We start from the raw sequence: 11,684 nt of genomic DNA on the forward strand, positions 1-11,684 counted from the left end.
AGAGGTCCATCAGTGGCTATTAGCCACAAGGTATAGATAGGGGGTCTGGGGCAAGTGATGCTCTATCTTCTTGGTGCTTGGGGGGGTCAACAGTGGGAGGGCTTCTGGTGTCCTGGCCCCACTGCTGGACCTCCTGATGGCACCTGGTATTTCTGGCCACTGTGTGATACAGAGTGTTGGACTGGATGGACCTTTGGCCTGATCCAACATTGGCGTCTCTTATGTTCTTATGTAACCCGGCATTGCTGGCATTGTACAGGGGGTCAGACTAGATGACCCTGGAGGTCCCTTCCAGCGCTATGATTCTAACCCCCCCCCACCCTCTCTCTACCTATATGTAATGGTTGAGGAATTCTTGTCCCAATGTATCTGAAGAAGTGTGCATGCCCGTGAAAGCCTATATCCGGAATTAAGCTTTGTTGGTCTTAAAGGTGCCACTGGACTCACCCTTTGCTGCTTCAGACCAACACGGCGACCCAGCTGAATATACCTTTCAGAGAGCAGGCTTGTTAGAATTCAGCCCCTGGAGGGTCTGAGCCTGCCCTGGTGCATTAGTGCCCCAAGGTCTGCCTTTGCAGGTGCAATAACGGGCCCTCCTTTTGATATCATCCCGAACCCCCCGAAGAGCCGCAGGTTGGTTCCCCTTTAAGAGCAGCTCGCCTGTCACCGGAGCAATGTGCCAAGCCCGGCTCAGCTGGTTTTGGGAGCTGGAGGGGAGACGGGCCTGGCCTGCCGGACTCTCCGAAGTCCAGAGAACCGGGCTGGAGGCAGGGGAGGGCTGTTCCTCCGGAGCCAGCCGGGCAGCATGTTGCGGGTGTTCGTTCTCCACGCGCAGAACGTCCAGACTCCAGACACAGACGTCAGTGATGCTTATTGCTCCGTCGTCTTTGAAGGTAAGAAGAAGCAGGATGAGTGTGCAGCTCTGGGAGACGCAAAGGGAAGGAGGGCCCTAGAATCTCAGAGGGGACTTTGGGGGCAATGTTTCCTCTAAGCTGTGGAGTCTTGTGAGCAAAGATTCTACCTTGTGAGCTACCGGTATTAAAGTTGTGAGCAAGCGATTTAGCTACTGCATAAATTAGTTTGCCCCGGAGCCATCCTTCCTGAGCCAAGACAAAAATGGGTGAGCCGGAGGCTAAAAAACTGTGAGCTAGCTCACACCAACTCAGCTTAGAGGGAACACTGCTTTTGGGGGTAGACCTTTGGCAGCAGACGGAAGCCACTGGGAATTCAGATCTCCGCTGCGTCTATTCGCAGACTGCAAAATGCCAGGCAAGCAATCGATGCAGGCAGGCGTCCCAAATCCCGGGCGAGGCAGGGCTCCGGCGGCTTTTAATTGAGTTCCTGGCCCCACTCTGAGAGGGGGAGGGGAGGGGGCTCCCTGCCCGTTCCCCACTTGGGCCCTGCCCCAAGACCCAAAGACGTGACATTTGCAGGGGGCGAGGAGGATTTGAAATAAACCAGTCCAGGTGCCCGGTCGAATGGCTCCTAATGTGTAAAAGTGAGTTTGCCCGTGAAGGAGTCTTACAGCAGCGGCAGCTCTACAGAAACGTCTGGGGTCCGGCTGGGGCCTGAAGCGCAGGCCCTGAGGCTTCCCAACTGTGGGCTGGGAACCTCCTGGAGATTTGGGGAGTGGAGCCTAGGGAAATCCAGTGGGAAATCCCCCGGTCAGAACCTGCCTGCTGGACCAGGCCGCAGGGCCGGGAAGTGAAAGGGAGCCACGGGAAACACGATCCCACCAGACACCTCGAGGCCTCATTGCAAAGCGGCCTTTTGGTGTAGTGGTTAAGTGTGCGGGCTCTAATCTGGGAGAACCGGTTTTGATTCCCCTCTCCACCACATGCAGCCAGCTGGGTGACCTTGGGTCAGTCACAAGTTCTCTCAGAGCTGTTCTCTGAAGGGCAGTTCTCGAGAGAATTCTCTCAGCCCCACCGACCTCACAGGGGGTCTGTTGTGGGGAGGGAGAGGGAGAGGAGGTTGTAAGCCGCTCTGAGACTCCTCTGGGTAGTGAAGGGCGGGGTATAAATCCAGTCTCTTCTTCCTCCTCACATGGTGCACAGCTGGAAGTGCCAGGAAAAGGCGTCCAGGGAAACAGGAAAGGCAGGGCAGGACGGGCTCTGGTTCACTCCGTCCCCCGGTGTCGGTGGGACTGGCAGCAGTCCTGGGTCTGAGGTCCACGGCAGAGGTGGCAGAAGGTCATTCGACTCCAGAGAGGTCTTACCCTGCCCTGAGCCAGAGTCAAAAGCTGAAAGGCTACATTCGAATCCAGCAGCACTTAAGAGACCAACCAGACTTCCAGGCAATGCTCCCTCTAAGCTATGGAGTTTTGTGAGCAAAAATTCTACTTTGTGAGTGTTCAGTACTGGGTTCTAGACGCATTGTAATGATCAGCTCAGGTTTATTAAGCAATTTCAGCAAACTACAAGAAGAAGAGAAGAAGAGATTGGATTTATCCTCCGCCCTTCACTACCCAAAGGTGTCTCAGAGCGGCTTACAAATTCCTTTCCCTTCCCCTCCCCACAACAGACACCCTGGGAGGTAGGTGGGGCTGAGAGAGCTCTTGACAGAAACTGCTCCTTTTCAAGGACAGCTCTTATCAGAACTACGGCTCGCCCAAGGTCATCCAGCCAGGTGCAAGTGGAGGAGTGGGGAATCAAACCCGGGTCTCCCAGATTAGAGTCCACGCACTTAACCACTACACCAAACTGGCTCCCTACATACAAGACACCCTAGCAGGGCTTGAGCCCTGCTTATAAAGCATGCAAACACCACACCCAACACACACCCACTCCCAGGGATAGACTATTTACATTACACCGCTTATCTATTGGTTAGTTCCTGGATCCAGGTGAGCTATTGTTCTAGAGAAGCAAGCTCAGCCCGTTCTGGGTACAGCTTGAGGAAAGGCTTAGGCTCAATACATAACAGTGAGCTACCGGCATTAAAGTTGTGAGTGAGCGATTTGTCTACCGCATAAATCAGTTTGCTCTGGAGCCGTTCTTCCCGAGCTGAGACAAAAATGTGTGAGTCGGAGGCTCAAAAATTGTGAGCTAGCTCACACTAACTCATCTTAGAGGGAACACTGCATTCCAGGGTGAAATTGGAATTACCACGTGGCCTTGTGTGTGGAATAGCCAGGAGATCCCAGAGGATCTGGCTGCCGAAGCTGTAGCTCTTTTTCTCTTTGTCACCACTAGTGGTGAGCTAGGTTTGTTTTTTAGGCTGAGAGTGCTGCAACTTGCCAGTCTGGTGTAGTGCCAATCTGGTGTCCTGGTTAATACCAGTTTGGTGTAGTGGTTAGGAGTGCGGACTCTAATCTGGGAGAACCGGTTTTGATTCCCCACTCCTCCACTTGCAGCTGCTGGTGTGACCTTGGGTCAGTCACAAGTTCTCTCAGAGCTGTTCTCTCAGGAGCCTGTGAGGTAGGCGGGGCTGAGAGAGCTCTTTCCAGAACTGCCCTTGAGAGAACAGCTCTGAGAGAACTTGTGACTGACCCAAGGTCACACCAGCTGCCTGCATGTGAAGGAGTGGGGAATCAAAACCGGTTCTCCCAGATTAGAGTCCACTTAACCACGACACCGAAGGGTGGGAAGGTATCGGCTGGATATTAGGAAAAACATTTTCACGGTCAGCGTGGCTCAGAGGTGGAATCAACTGCCTAGGGAAGTGGTGAGTTCCCCTTCACTGGCAGCTCTCAAGAAGAGGCTGGAGGAATATTCGTCAGGGATGCTGTAGGCTGGTCCTGCACTGGGCAGGGGGTTGGACTAGATGGCCTCTAAGGCCCCTTCCCACTCTGTGATTCTGTGATTCTATGATACGACTTCCCCCATCTCCAAAGAGATTTTCAGAATGTTCCCTTTGGCAGCATCAGCTCAGGAAGGCCGAGCAAGGAACAGAGCTGGGGCTGAGCGGTAGAGTCCTTCCTTGACATGCAGTAGGCGGTCTCAGGCCCAGCCTGCTGCACCTCTCCAGCAACAGCAGACATTAGAGAAGACCTTTCTCTTCCCCGGAAACTTTGAAGAGCTGCTGCTGCCCAGCTTCCTTTGTCCAACAGCCGACTGTTGGGCACGCTGCGTTTGGGGAAGGGATGGGGCTCAGTCGTGGAGCAGGCCCCCTCGTCTGATTGAAGGATGTCTGGGAACAGGTGCTGGGAAAGGCCCTTCTCTGCCTGGGACCCAGGAGGCCCACTGCTCCCACCCACAGGAGACGGCCGGCCATGAGCCAAGACAGACCAGCCGTGGGACCCAGCCGAAGGCCGGCTCTCCTGCTCCAAGCGGCAGCTGGGGAACATCGCCTCTGCCCTCGGACTCTATTTATAGCCCCCCTTTCAGCAGCCAGCTCCAGCACCTGTTTGAGGTGGGGCTGGAATCGCTTTTGCCGCGGATGGCGCCAGGCCACGTACTGTCTAAGTGTGGCCCAAACCATAGAATCACAGTTGGAAGGGATCCCCCAGGGTCATCTAGTCCAGCCCCCTCCATAAGGCAAGGAATCCACAACAACACCCCCCGACACCCCCAGTGACCCCTGTTCCATGCCCAGAAGATGGCAAAAAACCTCCAGGATCTCCAGCCAAACCGGCCTGGAGAAAAATGGCTCCCTGACCCCGAAGTGGCGGTCAGCATTTCCCGGGGCGTGTGTGAAAGGGCCATGAGAACTAAGCACCGAGGCAACCCTCCCTGCCCTCCCTCCTCATGATCTGCCCGAGTTCACAGAATCAGCACTGCTGCCAGGGGGCCAATGCTGGACTGCCAACCAGTGTTCCCTCTAAGCTGAGTTAGTGTGAGCTAGCTCACAGTTCTTTAGCCTCCAGCTCACACCTTTTTGTCTTCGCTCAGGAAGGAGGGCTCCAGAGCAAACTGATTTATGTAGTATCCAAATGCTTTGCTCACAACTTTAATGCCAGCGGCTCACAAAGTAGAAATTTTGCTCACAAGACTCCACAGCTTAGAGGGAACATTGCTGCCAACCTCCAGGTGGGGCCTGGATAACTCCAGGATTGACAATTGATCCCCCAGGCTATGGGGATCAGTTCTCCTGTTGAACATGGCTGCTTTGGAGGGCGGGCTCTCCGCAGTGGTCACCCACTAAGCTCCCTCCCCAGACTCGGCCAGTGTTCCCTCTGAGCTGAGTCAGTGTGAGCTAGCTCCCAGTTTTTTAGCCTCCGGCGCACACACTTCTGTCTCCGCTCAGGAAGGGATGGGGCTCCAGAGCAAACTGATTCATGCAGCAGCCAAACCGCTCGCTCACCACTTGAATGCCAGCAGCTCACCGAGTAGAATTTTTGCTCACAGGACTCCACCGCTGAGAGGGAGCGTTGGCCCTGACCCTCCCCAAACTCCACCACAAAGCCTCCAGGTGACTCCTGGAGGTCTCCAGGAATTACAACTGCTCCCCAAGCTACAAAAATCAGATCCTCTGCAGAGAATGGCAGCTTTGCAAAGGGGACTCGACCCTCCACAGGGGCTGCCCTCACATCTCCAGGGATTTCCCAACCCAGAGCTGCGAAGCCAGCCCCAAGGACAGGGCGGCCCTTGCGTTGCAGGGAATTGTGTCCCCCGCGGCTGCGGAGATGGGAAGGCATCCCTTGTCTCTGCCCTGGTGACCAGGCTGAAGGAGCGAGCAGGAAATAAATTCCTACATTTCGGAGCACGCAAGCAATAGAATCCATTTACACAGCAAGGCCAGAGCCTTTCTCTTTTCGTGTTCGGGGCACCTGGAGTAGACCCTGACCGACCAGTTGAGCATAAGGGCAGCTTCAGGTGACTATGGGATGGGGTTGTCCTCTGTGGCTTTGGGTAGGGTTGCCAACCTCCAGGTGGGGCCTGGAGTTCAGGGGTCATTTCCTGCAGGAGCGCACAGGAGTGGAGCTCCGGCAGTAAAGAGCACAGGGGGCGGGCACTTGCAACAAGCTCCACCCCCTGCTCCCAGCAGCCCTCAGTCAGAGCAAGAAGCAGCCAGGTAAGCTGCAGAGCCAACAAGTCCAAAACAGTCCAGTGGGACCTTTGAGACCAAATTTTATTCAGGTACAAGCTCTCCCTCCTCTGCGAGGACAGGACTGCACGTCCCCCCCCCCCCCCGCAAAACCCACCAGTGGAGCCTGAGCGGTGGGTGTTGCCTAAGTTCTGACACACTTCCTGTAAGGTCAGGGTGTGTGGCATATGCTAATGAGTTATGCTAATGAGTTATGCTAATGAGCCTCTGCACCTCTTTTTCTACGAAAGGACCCTTGGCTGGAATTACAACTGATCCCCAGAGGACAACTGATCCAGTCCCCCTGGAGGAAACGGCTGCTTTGGAGGGTGGGCTCTGGGGCATGAGACCCTGCTGAAGCCCCTCCCCTCCCCAGAGTTCCTGCTACAAAAGAGCCCACACCAAATCTCCAGGAATTACCCAAACTGGAGTTGGCAACCCCAGCCCTGGGCCTGAATGAGCCGCGCCAAACCATCCTCTCCCCCCCCCCTCTCCTAGTGCAGGAGGTCTCTATCAGCCGGACGTGTCTGGGTGGCATTTAACGCCCCCTCCCAGCGCAGGGCCTGAGAGAATGTCTTCTGCCCTGGGGCCTGCAGGGCTGGAATACAGACTGTTCGGTTCTTGTGGTTGCCATCTCCAGACAGGGAAATTGTTGGAGATTTGAGGGTGGGGCCTGCGGAGGGGGAGGTCCTTAGCGCAACATAATGCCAGTGTCCACCCTCTCGCAAAGCAGCGGCCATTTCCTCTGGGGGAACTGACCGCTGTAGTCAGGATCAGTTGCAATCCCTTGAAATCTCCAGGCTCCACCTGGAGAATGTATTTATTTAATTCAGTTTCTATCCTGCCCTCCCCGCAAGCGGGCTCAGGGTGGGTTACAACATACAAACAATAGACTGCACGAAGAATGGTTTAGGGTTTAAAAACCCTAAAAACAACTATTCCAGATTCCGACCCGACCACAAGATGGCATTTCCAAAATGTAGAGTGTCCGAAGCAGATAGAGGCATGTGCCGTCTGGGTTCCCAGAACCGTTGAATCGTCACCATCGGACTCAAAGGGCTGCTTATGCAGGAGGAGCCAGATTGGGGACGTCTCTCGCCTCAACCAAAGGCCTGGCGGAGGAGCTCACTTTTACAAGCCCTGCAGAACTCTGATAGATCCTGCAGGGCCCTGATCTCCATTGGGAGCTCATTCCGCCAGGCCGGGGCCAGGGCAGAAAAGGCCCTGACCCTGGTCGAGGCAAGGCGGACATCTTTTGGGCTGGAAAAAGAGGTGCAGGAGCTCATTAGCATAACTCATTGGACTATTTTGGATTGCTAGCTATTGGGGGGGGGGAACGTGCAGATCTGCCCTCACAGAGGAGGGAGAGCTTGTACCTGAATAAAACTTGGTCTTAAAGCTGCCACTGGACTGTTTTGGACTGGGGGGCTGGGGGGGGGGCTCTGCAACTTACTTGGCTGCTTCTTGCTCCTTGTGGCCCAGGCTGCTAGGAGCAGGGGGCGGGGCTTGTTGCATGTGCCCACCCCCTGGGCTCTTTACTGCCGGAGCTCTGCTCCTGTGCGCTCCTGCAGGAAATGACCCCTGCTTTTCTGAATGGTGGAGAGGAGGGCAAAGAGTGGGCTGGATAAAGACGAAGCTGCCCAATTCCTCTCCGTCCTTCTTCCTGCTGCAGATACCCCTTGTCTCATTCCTCAGGGTACCCGGAGCAGGATTTCATGGAGATCAGAGGGCTACGGGGGAGGGGGGGTGCCAGGAAAGTTCCGTTCCACCGATGGGAAAGTTAGTCTGCCTTTGCTACTTCCATCCTTATTGTCTCCCTGCACAGGAAGCACTTGTACATGTCTAAGGATGTATGCCTGACCACTTCGACACATGCAGCCTTCTTGCAATATTAGGGGTGTCCGCGTGCGCGCTTCAAGTTTATGGTGACCCTGAGAACGAAAGACCACCAAAATGTCCCATCATGGACAGTCTTGGATGTTCCCCCCAAGCAGGGGATTTTCAGTGCGGGAGTGGACTGTGCGGTGGGGGTGGAAGTGGTGCGTCTGTGAGAGAGAAGCAAGAGGTTTGGCCCCTGGGAAAGGTGGAAGAGGAAGTGGAGGCCGTTTGCAGTTTGAATTCAGAGGGGAGCATGCGGAGATTGCGACTAGAATTAGGTAAACGGGGGGGGGCACCTCATGGTGGTGGGGCAGCCACTCTCTGGGACTCTGAGACAGGGATCACACACCGGTGTTGGAGTGAGCGACTCAGCTTGCCCGGACATCACTCTAAGGGTGTATAGGTGTAGTTTCGTGTCGTGGTGAAGTGCGCAGAGGACTCTAATCTGAGAGATCCGGGTTTGATTCCCCACTCCTCCACTTGCAGCTGCTGGATGACCTTGGGCAAGCCATAGTTCTCTCAGAGCTGTTCTCTCAGGGGCAAGGGTGTAGACTTTCCAATTTCCCGGCGGGGGGGGGGCTGGGGCTGGGCCAGAGGCATTGCTTTGCTAGGAGCAAGGGTGGCTCCCGGGGGAGGCTGAGCACCTTCCTGAAAATTTCGGCGGGGGCTGATGCCCCACCGCCCCCACGAAGATTACGCCTATGCTCAGGGGCAGTTTCTGTCAGAGCTCTCTCAGCCCCACCCACCTCACAGGGTGTCTGTTGTGGGAAGGGGAAGGGAAAGGAGTTTGTCAGCCGCTCTGAGACACCTTTGGGTAGTGAAGGGCCATGGGGTTTAAATCCAATCTCTTCTTCTTCTCTTCTTCCTTGAACGGGACACCTCTCTTTGTCTTCACCTGGGACCTGTCCTCTGACCAATGTTCCCTCTAAGCCCCGCACTGTTGTGAGCAAAAATTCTACTCCATGAGCGAAAAAAGCTAGTAGCAATAAAGTTGCGAGCGAGTCTACATTTGACTATCGCATAAATTAGATTCCCCACTCCTCCTCCACTTGCATCAGCTGGATGACCTTGGGCAAGCCATAGTTCTGTCAGAGCTGTTCTCTCAGGAGCAGTCCTTGAGAGAGCTCTCTCAGCCCCGCCTACCTCACAGGGTGTCTGTTGTGGGGAGGGGAAGGGAGAGGAGTTTGTAAGCCGCTCCTCTGGGTAGTGAAGGGCGAGGTATAAATCCAATCTCTTCTCCTTCTTCCTTCCAGAGACGATGGCCCATTTTCCCCCAGTTCCCTATTCCCACTTGAGCTGTGGTTTCAGGCACTGATGGAAACTCAAACAAGTCTGGCCCCAGCTGCTTGCCTCTCCCCTTCTGAGTACCAGGGGATTTAGAGCTCTGTAGCTGGATCCTTTGACCTTTCAGCCCCCAGGGTGTGAGAGAGGAAGGGCGAGAGAGAGAGAGAGAGAGAGGCAGCGTCTGGTCTCAGAAGAGAGTGGGGGGAAATTAGAAAGGACAATACACAGCTTGTCCAGAAAAGCACTGTGCAGAGTCTGGGCAGGTCTTTATTCTTTTTCTATGAAAACCTGCAGTCTGTGAAGTCCTTCAGAGAAACTGATTGGCTACTGATTGGCAATGCACAAAGAACCTGCGGAACTCTCTGCAGCTGTGAAACATACCATAGTTAAGTGGTTTTAAAACAGATTTGAGTTTTGAGCATAGTAAATGTGTCAAATGGCGGCTGTGACAGCCATCCCCCCCCCATGTCCAGAGCAATGCTCCTTCTAAGCTGTGGAGTCTTGTGAGCAAAAATTCTACTTAGTGAGCGACTGGCATCAAAGTGGTGAGCGAGCAATTTGGCTCCTGCATCAATGAGTTTGCTCTGGAGCCATCCCTCCCTGAGCGAAGACAAAAATGTGTGAGCTTGTGACTAAAAAACTGTGAGCTAGCTCACACTCACTCAGCTTAGAGGGAACACTGGTCCAGAGGCCCCGATTTGCATGTGTCGAAGCCAAAACACAGCATGTGCTGTGGCATCGGCTGGCCGCTCTCGCAGGCAGGAGGTTTTCCAGCAGAGGCTAGATGGCCATCTGACAGCAATGCGGATTCTGTGAACTTAGGTGGATAATGAGAAGGGAGGGCAGGAAGGGTTGCCTCAGGGCTTAGTTCTTGTGGCCCTTTCTTACACGCCCAGGGAAATGCTGATCGCCACTTTGGGGTCAGGAAGCCATTTTTCTCCAGGCCACTTTGGCTGGGGATCCTGGAGGGTTGGGTTTTTTTTGGTCATCTTCTGGACGTGGCAATCACTGGGGGGGGGGGAAGTATTTGTGAATGTTCTGCCTTGTGCAGGGGGTTCGACTAGATGACCCTGGAGGTACCTTCCAACTCTAGGATTCTTAGATCTGGAACTTGATGGCAGTTTGGTTTGACGAGTGGCAATTGGCACTGTGGTGTATCTGGTCCAGTTGACGGACCCCCCCCCCCACCACTAAAATGTCTTATTTGAAAAGCCTATTCAATATAATTATATAAATGAGAAAAATAACGAGGTGTCTTCAGATTATTTCTCTGCACCTGGACCGAGGCTGGCAAAGAGGGCACGCAGAGCATTTTGGCCCCTTTTAGCCAGTTTGGTGGAGAGCCAGTTTGGTGTAGTGGTTAAGTGCGTGGGCTCTAATTTGGGAGAACTGGGTTTGATTCCCCACTCCTCCACTCGCAGCTGGCTGGATGACCTTGGGCAAGCAATAGTTCTGTCAGAGCTGTCCTTGAAAGGGCAGTTCTCGAAAGAGCTTTCTCAGGCCCACCGACCTCCCAGGGTGTCTGTTGTAGGGAGGGGAAGTGGAAGGAGTTTGTCAGCTGCTCTGAGACTCCTTTGGGTAGTGAAGGGCCATGGGGTATAAATCCAATCTCCTCCTCCTCCTCCTCCTCCTCCTTTCTTCTCTTCCCAACTTTTCTTTGCCATGGCAACCAAGTCTACAGCCTGGGATCATAGAATCATAGAGCTGGAAGGGAGCTGCAGGGTCATCTAGTCCAACCCCCTGCACAAGGCAGGGAATTCACGAATACCTCCCCCTCCACACCCGCAGGGACCGCTGTTCCATGCCCAGAAGATGACAAAAAACCTCCAGAACTGCTTCCTGGGCCCAAAGTGGCGACCAGCCTTTCCCTGGGTGTGTAAGAAAGGGCCACAAGAACTAAGGACGGAGGCAGCCAATGCTCCCTCTAAGCTGTGGAGTCTTGTGCGCAAAAATTCTCTTTTGCGAGCTCCTGGCATTAAAGTTGTGAGCGAGCGATTTGGCTCCTGCATAGATTAGTCTGCTCTGGAGCCCCATCCCTTCCTGAGCGAAGACAAAAATGTGTGAGCCGGAGGGTAAAAAACTGTGAGCTGGCTCACACTCACTCAGCTCAGAGGGAACACTGGAGGCAATCCTCCTTGCAGCCTCCCTCTCGTGATCTGCCTAAGATCTGCCTGACTTCCATAGAGGTAGATCCAGATGGGCGGCCCTGTCAGTCTGTCTGGAGCAGCGGAGCAGAGCCAAGACTGACACAATCCGGGGGCACCGCCGGGATGAGCCCTGGTGAGTCAGGGCTCCATTCCTCACATCCCCGCCCTGCCACGGATTTTGTTGGTCCCGAAGGCGCCGCTGGACTCTGGGCGGCTCCGCTCCCCTTCCAGGCTCACGTGTTGGCCAGGACTGCCCACCTCCCGGCAGGGCCGGGAGACCTCCCGGAATGGCCCCCGGGGTGTCCGGGTCCCTGCTGGCCACCGGAGAGCGCGGAGCGCCGCCGCGGCCGGTCTCCGGAGACGAGGCTGAGCTGGACGGACCGAGGGGCTGAGCGACGGCGCTGCCCG

At 54.9% G+C, this 11,684-nt stretch overlaps 1 protein-coding gene across 1 annotated transcript in view; it reads left to right on the forward strand.

Moving 5' to 3' along the window:
• Nucleotides 1-718: 718 nt before the first annotated feature.
• Nucleotides 719-11,684, forward strand: part of DYSF (dysferlin) — a 287,816-nt gene continuing 276,850 nt past the window's right edge. The window contains exon 1 of the mRNA XM_015406074.1: nt 719-893. Within this exon, the coding sequence (XP_015261560.1) occupies nt 806-893 (88 nt within the window). The 5' untranslated portion in view covers nt 719-805. The remainder of the gene's footprint in view (nt 894-11,684) is intronic.

Source organism: Gekko japonicus, unplaced genomic scaffold, assembly GCF_001447785.1.
Source record: "Gekko japonicus isolate JY-2015 unplaced genomic scaffold, Gekko_japonicus_V1.1 scaffold561, whole genome shotgun sequence".
NCBI lineage: Eukaryota > Metazoa > Chordata > Lepidosauria > Squamata > Gekkonidae > Gekko > Gekko japonicus.